The sequence below is a fragment of the Aphelocoma coerulescens genome, chromosome 1A, assembly GCF_041296385.1.
Source record: "Aphelocoma coerulescens isolate FSJ_1873_10779 chromosome 1A, UR_Acoe_1.0, whole genome shotgun sequence".
Classification (NCBI taxonomy): Eukaryota; Metazoa; Chordata; class Aves; order Passeriformes; family Corvidae; genus Aphelocoma; species Aphelocoma coerulescens.
In genome coordinates, this window is record NC_091014.1 from 54,095,643 (window position 1) to 54,110,438 (window position 14,796).

The 14,796-nt window shown below is 53.5% G+C and overlaps 1 protein-coding gene across 4 annotated transcripts; it reads left to right on the forward strand.

Moving 5' to 3' along the window:
• Nucleotides 1–190: 190 nt before the first annotated feature.
• Nucleotides 191–13,129, forward strand: BAIAP2L2 (BAR/IMD domain containing adaptor protein 2 like 2). 4 transcript variants are annotated; one of them, XM_069002813.1, is made up of 14 exons: nucleotides 191–1,130; nucleotides 2,056–2,131; nucleotides 2,409–2,495; nucleotides 3,503–3,564; nucleotides 3,861–3,932; nucleotides 5,257–5,373; nucleotides 5,757–5,903; nucleotides 6,373–6,525; nucleotides 6,964–7,105; nucleotides 8,101–8,326; nucleotides 9,242–9,313; nucleotides 9,638–9,818; nucleotides 11,637–11,677; nucleotides 12,494–13,129. In XM_069002813.1, the coding sequence occupies exons 1-14, from the start codon at nucleotides 1,092–1,094 to the stop codon at nucleotides 12,567–12,569; spliced, it is 1,491 nt and encodes a 496-aa protein (XP_068858914.1). In that variant the 5' UTR covers nucleotides 191–1,091; the 3' UTR covers nucleotides 12,570–13,129. The 4 variants fall into 4 exon arrangements, with proteins under 4 accessions (XP_068858914.1, XP_068858915.1, XP_068858916.1 ...); XM_069002814.1 differs by lacking the exons at nucleotides 191–1,130; nucleotides 2,056–2,131 and having other exon boundaries at nucleotides 2,419–2,530; XM_069002815.1 differs by lacking the exons at nucleotides 191–1,130; nucleotides 2,056–2,131 and having other exon boundaries at nucleotides 2,419–3,564; nucleotides 3,657–3,932.
• The last annotated feature ends 1,667 nt before the right edge of the window (nucleotides 13,130–14,796 follow it).

Consider the following 14,796-nt stretch of genomic DNA (forward strand, 5'->3'; position numbering starts at 1 on the left):
TGCAGTCCATGGTTGTCTTGTCTTTCTCCATCCCACAAGTCCCCAGAGGGGTTCTAGGCTTGCTGACTCTGAATTTCTTACAGGTAGAAAATCAGAAAAAGGGCTCCTTGAGACACAGGATTTACACCCTTTGTATGGGCTGAAGAAGTGAATGTCCCTGCAGTGAATGTCCCTGCAGCCAGCCCTGCCAGCACGTGTGTGGTATGAGGGGCTGGTTGCCCCACAGCAGTTGCAACCAGAATAGAGAGGCTTTGGACCAGCTCCAATATGAGGATCCTCTTGGAGCTGGCCAGGCCTGAAAAACAGTACGCTGGGTTTTGCTTGCTCCTTGTCTTCCCAGGCCTATGCCCAGAAGAAATCACAATGACAGCACTCTGGTCCCAGCTCACCAGAGGTGAAACCTGGGAAGGGGTTCAGATAGAAGCCTGTTCCTGCTGTTAGAGAGTTTCAGTGACAATGGGAGTGGGAGGGAAGCTAAGAGCCAGAGGGCTGAAGCCTGGGATGAGGGAATAATGGGCAGGGCAGAGCTGAATTTTGTTTAGAGCTTTCCTTGTGCTCTCTGCTGCCTGCTGCTCTTTGCTGCCTGCAATCACAAGCTGATAGGGATCTCCTGACTTTCGAGGTGCCTGTGTGAGAGAGACCTGAAGACGCCTCAGTTGCCCGGCACAGTGAGGCCGAGCAAGCCACGCCGGAGCGGCGGCAGTGCCGGAGGCAGCGAGCCATAAGGTGGTGACTCGGGCAGGTGGCCGGCACCACAGGTGTCAGGACGGGCAGAGCTGGGTACCAAGCTGGCAATCAATAATGCAAAGAGCCGGTCACATGTCCTTGCTGGCTGTTGCAGGATTCCTCTCTCCCCCCCAGAGTCTGGTTACTTCCAGAGATCAAGTTCCAGCCTCTCGGTTGGTGAATTATTAAACTCCATCAGTGCTCCCTTTGTACCACGTCTGTGTCTTCCTGCTGTCCGTCCTTGCTGGTGACAGGCTCTTTCCATCCAGCTGGCTGTGCAGAAGCAGAGTCCTCTAGGCCCGTATAGCACCTTGTACTCTCCTTTGCTCCTTACTTCTCTGAGGGAGAGTGAATAGGCTCCAGAAATGGATCTGTCCTACAGGTCCACCATCTCCATCTATAAGGTGAGTGTTGGCATCAAAGGCTGCTTCTGTCTGCATATGGGAGACGTGTGGGTGGGAGATCAGTGTTTTCTACCAAAGGCTCTCTTGGGTGGACAGCTGAGGGCTGAATCCATTCCCAGGCTGAGCTGCAGCAGCTCCTGTGGGCTCTGGATTATGTCTGGGAGCAGATAGCTGGCAGGAGGAGAGGGTGGTGTGTGTCCTAAAGGCTTCGGGAAGGAACTGGGCAGCCAGTGTGGCTTGGACATGGAGCATGAAGGGTGACACACCTTGGTTGCTAGTAGGAAGAAGTTTGATCGTCCATTTTGCCCCTCCCTTGAAAGAAACGCTTCCCTACACACAGCAGTGCTGAAACAAGGCAGGGAGGGCTGACAGAAGTGGGGAATTGCTTATTCCAGTCTCTGGTCTTCTCTGTAGCCAATGGGCACCTTTGATAAAATGCAAATAAAAGTGGAGAAGCTGGTTGTCCATCCCTTCTGTTACTAAGTGCTGAGTCTGGCAGTGCACCACATCCTGGCTGGGAAAGGGTTGTGTTCATGCCTGGATAATAAGGAGTGGCCCTCTGGCTGGCTGTGGGGTGAGGGAAAAGGCTGCTCAGATCCCCTTGCAGTTACTCCCCTGCTTGCAGTGGGTGTGGGCCCTTGGGAGAAAGCTGTCTTCATTCAGGCGACCCCTTGGCTTTGCAGTGAGCTACCTTGCCCTCTGGCCCTCTGGCTCCTCTCCTGGCTGCCTTGGGAAGGCTAAGGGCAGCTGGAGTTGCTAGCCAGCCCCGATGCAGGGAGCTGGCCGTGCATGGCTGTACAGTGCCTCGGTTCCAGTGTGCCAGAGGGGGCTCTCACCCAGCCAAACCACAGCAGGGGAGCCTTGACCTGCTGAGGTCTCTGGGCATGAGGAAGAATGGCATTAATGAGCTTTTGCCTGGCCACAGAGCATCCTGGAGCAGTTTAACCCTGCGTTGGAGAACCTGGTGTACCTGGGGAACAACTACCTGCGTGCCTTCCACGGTGAGTGGGGTCCCACACAGCCAGGGCTCCAGACCATAGTGCTGCATCCAGCCTGGGCATCCCCTGTGCCACCACCCGGGACAGAGTCTGCCACCTCTGACACGTCCTGAGCTGCTCTTAAGCACTCCTCAGCTCCAGGACCCACTGCTGATGGGGAGAGATGGGGTGCCTATAGGCGAGGTACCAGGGGGTGGCTGTTCTGTTGTGCTGCTTGCTGGTGGTGGTGATGGTGGGGAAGGCAGGCCAGACCTTTACCACCCCTCTCCTCTCCCCACAGCATTATCAAAAGCTGCTGAAGTGTATTTTAAGGCAATTGAGAAGATTGGGGAGCAAGCACTGCAGAGTTCCACCTCACGCATGCTGGGTAAGGCTCTCCTGCACATCATCTTCTGTCCTGTGGTGAGCCACAGTTATGTTTTTTTGACCTTTATGGTTTTTAGCTGGTCCATCTCCAGGTACTGGGGCAAGAAAGACAGCTCCTTTAAGTGGTGTCTCTCTGTACCAGGGCCCTGTCCAGGTGGTGAGAGTCAAATTTATTGTGTGTCCTTGAATATTTCTCACAGCCCCAGCACTCTTCCCTGTATCTCTCTGAGATCAGTCAGTGAGCTCAGCTCCTGGGATGGACCTCTCACAGAAACCAGTCCCTGTTGAGGCATCCTGCCCCAAGAAATGAAATTTTCATCATGGAGGAAGCATTTTTCTCCTCCTTGGAGATGTGAAGGAAAAGCCAGGGATCATGCACTGACAACAACTGATGGGGTCTTGTCCTCCTGAGCCTGTAACCAGCTGGAATGGCAGCTTGGGGCTGAGGGAGTCACACTCAACAGCGTAAATAACTCTGCAGCCTGGTGGCGATTGCTGAAAATATGTTCAGGGAACTGCTCCGCTGCTAAACATTTTATCAAAAAGCTGCCAGCAGACGTGCCCCTTCTGCAGACTCTTTTTGTCATCTGCACCTCCCAGCTAGCTCCTCTGCTCCATCATCAGTCTCTTCCTTTCCTGCTTCCATAACACTGACACTGGTGAAGCAGGACCATGCCCAGCATCGGAGTGGGTGCTGGAGCTACCTTCCCATGGCACAACCAGAACTGTGCACTGCAGCTGGGGAGCAACTGGGATTAGAAATGGGGCCTGCAGGGGCTGTGGCAGAGCAGAGACCCAGCACCCAGAGCTCGTGGCAGAGGCGAGGCTGCCTGCTGACACCCGGGGCTGTAGCCAAGCGCTGGTCCAGGGTGCAGAGAGCAGTGCTTTCTGATATCTCTTCCACAGCCATGTATCATCAGCCTGAGCTGCACGCTGCTGGTCTGCCTCCTTGGGCACACGAGGACATGACCACAGGACTTTTTCACCTTCTGTCTTTTTCCCCTGAAGGTGAAATTCTGATGCAGATGTCTGACACGCAGAGACTACTGAGCTCTGATTTGGAAGTTGTGGTGAGTGGTTTTCCTAAGGGCTGGTGGAGGTGGAGAATAAAGTGATTTCCTTAAATACAGCTCATCACCATTCATCGTGTTCACCCCATCAGGTGCCCTCACACACACCTGCAGGCAGATGCCTGCCTCCCTGCTTTCCCTGCTGCACGTGGCAGAGGAGGGTTACAGGGCTGGCATGCCCAGAGCCTGGCTGTGAGTCGTGCTCAGCACGTTTTATGAGCCACCCCTTATCACAGTGCATGCAACATCCCTGTATGGTGAAGGGATAAGGGTGATGGCTCCTTCTCCTCTTTCAGGCTCAGACCTTCCACGTGGACCTGCTGCAGCACATGGAGAAGAACAGCAAAATGGATGTGCAGTTCATCAGCGTAAGTGATTCACTCCCTTCTCCTCCTCAGTTCTCCTTGTTTCCCTCTCCCCTTCACCTAAGGGTTTTTGCTTGAATGCTTGAGGTGTTTCCTTCATTCTTCTCAGCAGGAGATAGGGGGTCTTATCTTCTCCATCATGGAACAAACCCCCCTTGTTTAGCTGATTATGGAGAGCTAAAGAGGCGGCTGTTCTTTGTGAAGTGGGACTTGCCAAATGCTTGAGCAGAGCTGAGAGACTCAGCATCCCAAAAGCAGAGTTCCCAGCTTCCCCAAACCCCAGGCTTTGCCTGTCTGTGGGTCCTGTGCTGCCATGGCCCAGCTGGCCGTGCTGGTGGGTAGTGTCACAGGGAGAGATAGAGGCCTGGGGACTTGCTCCCAGTGCTGGGGCAGTTGGGTGCCAGTCCTTGCTCCTGAGATCTGAAGGTTCATCAGCACTCTGGGGCCATTTAAATTGAACAAAAAGGTAAAGAAAGACATTTTATAAGAGGTCCAGGTGAAGCCTGATTGCAGGTGGACTCAGATATCCAACTGATTTACCAAAATATGAATATTGATCTAATATTGGTATCCAACTGAGACAGACAAGAACTCTCTAACAGTTTAGAGTTAGAAAGTGTATGTTTTATGTGGTGCCAGGCACTGCATGGGATAGCTCCCTAATACACAGGGCCCCGATCCAAGCAAACACAAAGCTTTTTATTTACAAAAATTATGAATATCCAAAATACAAATGTATATTCATAACATTAACACCTCCCATTCTCCGCTTCATATGGAAATGAGCTTAAATGGCATTAAGCATGTGCAGTGTGTGTTCTGAATTGAGTCAGTGGTCTTGAATTGGGTCAGTGGTCCCAAAAAAGATGAAGTAACTCATCTTCCTCATTTTGACCTTTTTGCTTCTCTGAACTTTAACAATCCTAATTACTTTAGTGACCTCTAAGTTTCTTCTTGCATGACTTTTGGATGGGTTCCCACAAAGGGAGGAAATTGGTAATTGTCCTTGTTCCCTACACCAACTTATCAATGTTTCTACTCCTCATTCTAAGCAAACATACAAATGACAGATCACCAGTTATTTGGCAATCAGTTACTAATATCTTAAAACCCATTTCAGGCCCAGCTCTCCTAACTATTTTAATTAACTCTTACTGGGCCCAAGTTCTTTCCTATTCCAACGAATCTCAACACAGCTAGCCTATAACTAAAATCTTTATGTTTCTTCTAAATCTATGTTTCACAACCACCCATCAGAGCAGGACCCTTGCTGCCTCAGTGTGGCTGGGTCTCTGGTTCCTTACTGAGCCTGTTTTCTCCTTGGCAGGAGAGCCAGAAGCAGTATGAGCTGGAGTATCAGCGAAGAGCCACCAACCTGGATAAGTGCATGGCAGAGCTGTGGAGAATGGAGAGGGCTCGTGACAAAAATGCCCGGGAGATGAAGGTAAGAAGTGATTGCAGGAAGGGGAGTTGGTAATAAGAACTGGATGATATCTTGGAAGCCAGAGCTGATTTCTCAGCAACCTCAGCCAAGGGGTTGCCCCAATGTTCAAAAGGCAGCAGGCTTATCTGGAAAGTAGGAAACTCCTGTTCTACAGGATGCTACTGACCTGTGGTACTCACTCCTGCCAAGCCCTTTCCTCATTTAGGAAGCCTCAGTAAGCAAGAATTTAATCCCTGGCACTCTGCTCTAGCTCCTCTCTGCTGCTCAGCACTGCAAGTGGACTGGGAAGCTGATAGACATGATGACCCCTCCCAACCCTTGCCCTGAGCCCACTCTGCTGGATTTTCACTGGCCCCTTCCTCCCTTTTTTCCCTGTGACACAGGAGAATGTGATCCGACTGCGCTCAGAGATGCAGGCGTTCGTCTCTGAGAGCCAGAGGGAGGCTGAGCTGGAGGAGAAACGCCGCTACCGCTTCCTGGCTGAAAAGCACCAGACGCTCTACAACACTCTCCTCCAGTTTTACAGCAGGGTACAGCCCTGACATGCTGGGGAGCAGAACTGGGGGAGCAGGCAGCAGGGCTGGAGGGGGAGCACGCAGGCAGGAGGGAGCCAGGGCTGAGCCATCCCTTAGGTGAAGGATGCGTCTGCATGTGGACTAGGCAGGAAGCTATTTTGTTTCTTGCTGTGAAGTTCAGGCTGGATGTACTAGGCTGGGAGAAGATGTCTGGGGCTGAGGGTGGTGCTGACATGGGGTTAGTTGGGTGTGTGAGTAATGGAGGAGGAAAGGGTGCTGTAGGTGTTTATAGCAGGGTCTTTGGGACCATGGGATCTCTGCTGCAGGGTGCCATCCTGGAAATTCCTGCCTACAGGGAGCTGTTTGGCCATTCCCACAAGCCTAATTGTGGGAGGACCTGGTCTCTAATGCACGTGTAAGCCCTAGGCTTCCTCTGTAGCTTGTCTGCCCTGTCCATCACCCCCTCTTCTCTCCTTCTCCCCAGGCTCGCAGCATGATCCAGACCAAGGCACCACGGTGGAAGGAGCAGCTGGAAGCCAGCCGCAACCCCTCAAACAGCCACTCACCCGGTCTGCTCTCAGCCTCCCACAGCCAGGGGTATCCATCAGGACGGCTCACACCCACCCACCTCGAGATGGTGAGGAGCCCACAGACAGCTTGTTTGGTGAAATATTGGAACAGGTTGCTCAGAGAGGTGGTGGATGCTCTGTCCCTGGAAACGCTCATGGTCAGGTTGAACTGAGCTGTGAGCAACCTGATCTAGTTGAAGATGTCCCTGCTCATTGCAGCCGGTTGGACTAGATGGCCTTGAAAGTCCCTTCCAACCCAAAGAATTCAATAGTTCTGTGGTGGTGAGGCTGCAGGGCAAGGTCAGTCCTTGACCAACCGTGGTGCTTGCTGCCTTGTCCACCTCCAGTGGCCTTTCCTGGCCAAGAGGAAGAGCAGCCTGTGTATGGGCTGCGATGGAGGAATGTGCTGAATTTGGCTTTCTAAGAGGGACTGCATATCTCTCAGAGCATCTCCTGCCTAACACAGCCTTTGTGGATGTACGTTCAGCCCCCTTTCCTTCCAACAGCCCCAGAGACCCCTTGGGGACTTTGCTTCTTCTATGACTGGAAGTAGATCCAGCGTCTTCTCTCCAGACCCTCCAGAAAAGAGAATGTCTTCTCAGCCAGAGTCTCCCAGGCGGCCACTGCGGAGGACACCATCAGCAGCAAGTATGACCTGTGTCTGGGAGCAGTGCTGTGGGGAGACACAGGGGCTGGAGCTCTCTGTGAAGAGGGTTGGGTTTGGGAAGGGCCCACCTCTCTATCAGACCACCAGACCTCAGCTGCATTCCTGGGCATGGTGAGAGGACAGTGCCTATGGGAGCTTTAGAGGGTGTCTTGGGGTGACCTTATGATGTGTATCCCATATCGCTGCCTATGCCCAGAAATTAATTTCTGTGTCTTTCTATGCCTTTAAACTGAGCCTGAGAGGGGGAAGGAAAAAACTGAGCAAAACTTTTTCAGGGCAGTTTAATTTATTTTTTCCCGAACCTGGCGGGGAAGGGGTGGTTGTGCCTTCTCTCAGAGGATATATTTCTAAATTTGGCCAAACAGGAACAGAGGGCAAGGCTGAAGTAGAAAGTGAGCTCAGCCTTCAGGGCAGAGTCTGTCCAGGGCAAGGCCAGACTGTGTGAGGTGAGGAATCTACAAATGTGCAGTTTTCAAGGCTCCTTGAACTACAAGCACTGGTTCTTGCTAGAATTCCCATTTTAGTAAAGCACCTTCCCTCATACTACCAGATTAAATGTTAGCTTGCCCTGTGAAACACAGCCACTTACCTTGTGACACACCTGCTTCTCCTTCCTGAGAAATTTCAGCTTAAAGTCTTTAAAAGGACAGGGGGAGAGAGAAATTACCCAAATAATCAGTAGTTCTAGCAGGTTGGGAAGAGGACTGTCAGGCAGGGCATCAGCCAGGGCATGCAGTGCCTATGCTCTAGGCATTTGGCCAAAGAGGACACAGCACAAAACAAATGGGTTTGGCTTGAGTTGGTTGTCTCCTGCAGGATGCTTACCCTGCTTTTCCCATGCTATGCTTTGCTCTCTCCCTGAAAGGCCATCTGCTCCTCCACTAGAGTAATTACTTGACTGGGGAAGCACTGCTCCCCATGGGTCTTGCAGGAGGACGCCAGACTCCAGCCAGACCCCTGGGATGCTTCCCCACAGGTTTGCTCCCTACGGGCCGTACGTCCCGTTCGGGTTCCTTTGGCGAGGCCAGCAGCACCAGCGAGGGCAGGAAGAGGAGTGGCACAATGAGAGTTCAGGCCATCGTGCCCCACACGACGGGTGCCAACCGGACCCTGCTGCGGTTTGAGCCCGGGGATGTCATCGCGGTGCTGATGCCAGAGGCGCAGAATGGCTGGCTCTACGGCAAACTGGAGGGCTCGTCCACGTACGTGATTCTAGTGCTGCAAATTGGCCAGATGCAGGCTTGTGGAGTTTGGAGCTGGGAGGGTTAAGCCCAAAATTATCACCCTGCTCACCTCCTGGTGTGGCCTGAGCACTGTGTCCCACCCACCATCTCAGTGGGGGACAACACTGTGTCCTCAGTGATGAGGGCTCTCTGTGCCAAGAAGATGCAGTGTGGCAGCGCTGGCCTGGGTGGGCTGCCTGAGAAACCTCCAGGGGCTTTGGGTGGAAGAGCCAGGGATGCAGTGACCCCCTCCTGGCTTGCATGGCTGAGTTACTCCTGTCATGGGATCCAGCTCAGGGCCATGAACCGCTGGAGTTACCTGAGAGGCCTGGCACTTCTTAGCTCATGCTGCAACTGCTTCCACAGCCTCCAGCACAGGCAGGCCATGGAAACTGCTGCACCCAGCACTTACTGAATTACTCCCTGTGGCACTGCCGGCCAACATCTGTGTGTAAAGCCTGCCTCGTTCCACATAGGATGTGCTCTGCAGGAATGCTCACAGATGTGAGATGAACAAGAGCAGTGCCTGTCTTTGGGCAGCTGTTTCTGGAGTGGAGCTGCTGCAAAATCCCTGGAAGAGTTTTCCCCAGCTTCCTTGTGATTGCAGTTGGTTGGAGTGTCTCTTGCTGGCTTGCACCAACACTACTCCCAGGAGCACAGGTTTTGCACAGCCCCTGAGATAAGCAAATCCAAGCTCAAAGTCTGTGCCACGATAACCCCTGTGCCCCACCCATGGGTGAAAGAAGTGCAGGAACCCTGTCCCACATGGTAGTGGCAAATGTGGCTTGGTTGATGTGTGGGATGGGCGTAGATCAGAAGTGCTGGGCAACTGGATCTGAAGAACCACAAACCAGGGTGGCCTGGGCCTCATTTGTCTCTATTCCTGTGCTCTAGGTGTGGCTGGTTCCCTGAAGCTTATGTCAAGCCTTTGGAGAATGCGAGGGAGATGGAGGAGCCAGACACCAGGTAACAGGAGGGCAATTGGCTGGGCAGGACCTCCTGGTACACCACTAATGCCAGTGGGGTAATTGTTTAGAGTGTGTCCATGGAGAGCTGCAGGGCTCCCGTGCTGGAGAACCCGCCAAGGGCCTTGTTGTGCCCTGGGATCTCTCAGGTTTCCCTAGGCAGCTCCCGTAACATGTGCAATGTCATCTCAAAGGTGCTTGGGACTGGGCCGGTCCAAGACACGTGCATTTCTTCCAGAGACATCCCACATTGTGGCTAGCACCTGTGCTGCTCCCTGTTCCTTGCTCTTTGACTCCCACCTCACTGTCTTCTCCTCTTGCTCAGGTCCTTCCCACTGCGAAGCAGTCACAGTATGGATGACATCCTGGACCGTCCCAGCACTCAGTCCTCTAGCAATTACTGGCCTGCTGCTGCCCAGCCCAGCGTGCCGAACCCACCTCCCCTCTCAGTGGGTGCCAGCAGTCACCAGAGTGGGGTGGTCACCCCACTCAATTCTGGCTCCAAGGTGAGTGCTGGAGCAGAGACTGGTGGCTGTGTGCAAAGTGGGCCACGTCTGACTTTCATGCTCCAAGGCACACCTTTTCTGCTTTAGCCAGTAGAGACAATCACCTTTCTGATGTTGGTGAAGGGACCTGCTGCCTTCCTGAGTTAAGGGGTCTTGTTAGCACCAGTCTTTCTCACCCAGTCTGTTCACATGCCACCTCGTTCTGCTGACCCCTGCCAGTCTGCCTGTTGTGTGCAGATCCTCGGTGCCTGGCTTTGCTCCCCCAAGGGAATGCTTTTCTGCCCCTGCCCTTCTCACCTCTCTCTCTTTTTGCTCACCAGGGACCCTTCAGTTCAGTCCTTTCCTCCATGACCTCCCAGCCTGATTTCTGGTGGCTCCAGGGCAGCACCTCTTTCTGCTAATAGTAGGACTGTGGAGTGACCAGGCTGGTCTGGGAGTGGGTGACCAGCTAACAGAGATGCCATCCTTCTTCTCCCTTCAGAGAATGGAGAGGAGTTTCATAGGATTCCTCTTTTACATTCAGATGAGGGTTGGCTTAAAGTCACAGCTGGGGTAGGGAAAAACTGGGAGCAAAGGCCAAGCTATTTTTGAGAGCTTTAGAACAAGTTGTGTCCAACCCATGGCTTATGGATGGGAAAAGGAAGTCCTCCACTTATCATTGCTTCCAGCAGTGGGGAATTGACTGGGGAGAACAAAGTTAAAGGTGAGGACCTGGGAGAAAGAAGAACAGTGCTGCCCGTGGGGCATTACTTGCTCAGTCTCACAGAGGGCTGGAAAACCTTGTCCGTGGTCACTGGTTCCAGGCCAGTGCAAGGTTGCAAGCAATTGGATGGCTCAAAGAACTGGAAACTGCAACATTTAATTACTCTTTTTTTCCTTTTATGTCCTGCTCTGTGGTTTCAGGTAGCCTCAGGCTGCACAACTCCGGGGAACAGCGTCTGCAGCCTCTCTGTCCCTCTGGGTCACTGGTTTTCACCCGGTCCCAGGGCTAGGGTGTAGGGATAGACCTAGGATTGAGTCATGAGTTGTGTGCAGCATTTGGAGTAGCATGGCAAAGTGTGGAACCTCATTAGAAGGGAGGGAAAGGCTGATTTGGAAAGACTCAGCCTTGCTTTAAATGTACGCCCAGGACGTCCCCCAGTTGAGCCACAAGAAAATGGGTGTGACTTCCCAACTGGATCACAAATAGCCACGTGTGGCTGTCTTGTCTGCCACCAGAGTACTTTAGCAGGTCAGTTGTCACTGATCCTTCACTATCTACTGGCCAAGAATAAGGGCCACAGGGCCTAGGTCTAACTTTGTCCGTTGGGTTTGTCCACTTTTAAGTAATATGTGGTGTAGGGTAGGTAGGTAGACCTCTGGAATTCCCCATGGATGCAGGAAGCATGTGAGGGCACGGATGACAGACTTTTTGCCAGGGTGTGTGGGCAACATGAGGGGGCATCTCTGGCTGCGCTGGAGGGTGAAATGTAGCTCAGACTGTCACTGTTTGCTGTGCTCTTCAGATATGACACTTCGGGGATCTGAGTCATCTCCTTTCTTCCCCAAAACAAAGGAAGATGTCCTAGGGGGAGTAAGGAACCCCCAGTTTAGGGACAAACCCCACAACAAAATTCAGGGTATTATCTATAGTGGGGAATTTGTGGACTTTTGCAAAGCTTGAATAAGGAGTCAGAGCCCTGTTAAGAGGACTTGGGCTCCTAACTCTCCTAAGTGTTTTGTGAAATCTTCCTCCATGTGTGCAGTGTCTCCTGCCCGACTTTTCTCTCTCCATTCCCCACTCCAAATTTCTCACTGCTGCTTTTCTTTTCACTGCAGAAATCAGGAGTATTTGACCAGCCCCCTGAGCTCTTCCCACGGTAAGACAAGGAACTCCACTCTGGAGCCATCTGACAGTGGGGAGTATTATTACAATGCTGTTATTATTTAATCTTTTGGATTATCAAATGTGTGAGGAACAGGGAAGTGTCTGGGCAAAAGCAATGCGCAGCCTACCTCCCAGGACAGGAGGCACAGGTGGTCCATTCTGGTCTCTGCTGACCAGGAAGGTCCTATCCTGACTGATAAAATGAGGTAGGAGCTGAGCACCCTGAACACATGTCCAGACCTGCATGCTCCTTCCCATCCATTCTGGAAGGGCCACAATAGCAGTTCGCAGCCTGAGTGTGGAGCTACACGACTGTGCATCTCTGCCTGCTTGGAAAGGGCTGAGGGATAAAAGTTGTGGCTTTGAGTTTTGATGAGTCAGGTCTGTGGAGATGAGACATGCCATCAACGCCTGCTTTTCTTCCCCCTGCAGCTGGGTTGATGTCTCCATGTTTCTGGTGTGGTGCTGTGGCCTTTTTCTGCTCCCCAGCTCCTTGCTTGGAGGGTCGGTGTATGCTCTACAAGTGTAGAGTGCTATCATGAGGGACAGCCATGTGCTAGTGTCCCTTCTTCATCCCATGGAAGAGGGAGGGTGAGAAGCCCTTGCGAGAGCCCAAATGGAACCACATGGGAATGTGCAGCAGGGTGTGTTAAGGATGGAGAAAACATACTCAGGAATGAGCTTTACCACACTCTCCTCCTTGGCATGGAGGTGACTGTGCAACAGGACTAAGTAGCCTTTGCTTGGTCACAGGGATCCCTGCGTGGCATTTGCAGGCTTTCTGATGGTTGCCTCTTTCCCTTTCCAGAGGTACCAACCCCTTTGCCACAGTCAAGCTGCGCCCCACAGTCACCAATGACCGCTCGGCGCCCATCATCCGATGAAGCAGGGCTGGGGACGGCGAAGAATTTCAGCACAGGAGGAGGAGGAGAAGGGATACGCTGTGACCTCCAGCTGGGCAGCAACCTAGTGCTGCCACTCATGGAGCGAACTCTCTTTTCCCCTCCCATACCTCTGGGACAATGGGACCCATCTCACCTGGGTGTCTGGTGTGCTTTAGCCAGAAGCAGATCTCTGCTGCCCTTTCTGGATTGATCCCTCCTTCCCTTCCCTTGTGGTGTTACTGTACTTGAGTGGGGGGGAGAAGTCTGGTGCTACTGGTGCTGGTGGCCTTGGAGAGGGGATGGTGCTGGAGGTGGATGGAGGTAGGGCTGGCTGAGATCATCTGGGATGTTGCAGGTGAAGCTTTGCTATCTCTGCTGTGGGCAGAGAAAGACTCTCACCAAACAGTTCCTTTGCTACCAGAAGAACGAACCCCAAAAGAGAAGGCTACAAGAAGGCTTCCAGTGATGTGGTCCAGCTGACAGGGTCTGGTCTTAGCCCCTTTGACAACTGTGTCCATTTGTAGCAGCACCTGCCCCTTCTCACCCCAGGTGCTGCCCTTGCTGGGCAGTGCTGGGGCAAGGCAGGGGCAGGTGACACTGTCCAGCAGCACTGCCCTGCTCCTTCATGTACTGTCCTGTGGAAAATATATGGGTTTTTTTAAATAAAATGGTTAATGCATCTTCTGTGTCCATTTCAGTGGCCATCACCTCAGTCACAGGATGCAGGGGGAGGAGGAGAGGAGCTCCCCACCAGCACTGGGGCCACGATGGCTGCCCATGGTTGTCGTGTTGGACACTGCAGTGCTGTGGGTCCAGATGCAGCCACCAGCCCAGGGGTCTGGGGTGGATGTGGAGGGCACCAGGAGGGCTGTACTGCCCACTGCTGGCTGCCCCCCTGAGTCCCCCCATCTGTCCTGTGGTCACCTTCTCCTCACCCACCGCTGGAACCTGTGCCCTGGGCACCCCAGGGCCACTCAGCGCAGGGGAAAAACATTCCCGTAGGACCTGTGGGGGCGTCACCAATCTGGGAATACCCTAAGTGTGCTGGGGGAGCCCTCACGGGAGAGGCAGCATGAGTGAGGGATGGAGCGCTAGAGGTGGCCAGAGCTTAGCTGATTAGCTTTATTAATAGACATTAAACCCTGGCTGTGAGTGCTGCCAAGCCCCCGCAGCCCCCCTGCTGCCCTGCTGCTGAGGGGCTCCAGGGGTTTACAGCCCAGGCCTTTCCCTCCCCAAAACAGCAGCTGGGCTGAGCCCCAGCCTCCTCCCTGAAAGTAAAATTTTCCCCCACGTGTGGCCAGAGACCGGCTCCTCCGCAGCGCCTGCCAGACCTCCTTCTGTGAGTCAGCCACTGGGGAGGTTGTTTTGGAGGGGGGGTTATTGAGCTGCCAGGGGTGGGCAGGATCTGGTAGTTTGAGTCATGGCTGGCGGTGATTCCTCTGCTGCTCCTCCTTGTCTTACTTCTCTGCTGGGTCCATGCCCTGCACAAGCGCGCCAGCACTTCTCCATTGTGGCAGGCAGTTGAGGAAGCTTCAAAAGCAGCACCTTCACCTATTTTGCCCCTTACTGAAGCACGGGCACATGGTCTCCTCCTCCACTGCCCCCCTCCCCAGCACCCAACACCCCCCACCCTCACCCCGCTTCCTTCTGTCTTGGTCCCTCTGACCGAACCTACCCCTGCCAGCCGGCCCTGCTCTGCTGGGGAAAACGCGAGGAGCCCCTGGGCAGCGGGATTACCGGGGGATTCGGGCTGTGGCAGGCAGCCACCTCGTCCCCATTGGCTGGAAAAGCCTCTTAAAAGTGGAGAAGTGCTTTCTGCCCGCTCAGCACCTGCTGGTCTCTGCCGACCTGAAACCATAAGCAGTTCCTGACCCACATCCACACTGGGAGTGCCGTGGGGCACTGCTTGCACCCACAGTAGGTGAGGGGGTACCCCACACAGGGTGTTCCCCCAGATCTGCCACGGACAGCTTTGCTGGGCATCACTGGAACTGGAGGAAAGCAGGCTGAGAGGGGAATTAGCTGTCTTGTGAGGACATAGCTGCTCCGAAGGAAGGAGTGGAGCACAAGAGACTGCTCGACAGGTACTGGATTCCTGCAGGCATTGTCCTGTGCCCACCATGGGGAAAAGATCCAGGAGGACCATCTAACCAGGCACCCTCATCCAGAGCTGGGAAGTGCCAGCCAGTGGGAGAAGGAAGCACTGCTGACGGATCTGCTCAACCCT

Excerpts from the sequence above, each read along its gene's own strand:
- BAIAP2L2 (XM_069002812.1), top strand. The coding sequence starts at position 3,205 with ATGGCACAACCAGAACTGTGCACTGCAGCTGGGGAGCAACTGGGATTA. Across the intron at positions 7,106-8,100 it reads GAGGACACCATCAGCAGCAA|GTTTGCTCCCTACGGGCCGT; the intron begins GTATGACCTGTG and ends GCTTCCCCACAG. Across the intron at positions 8,327-9,241 it reads AAACTGGAGGGCTCGTCCAC|GTGTGGCTGGTTCCCTGAAG; the intron begins GTACGTGATTCT and ends CCTGTGCTCTAG.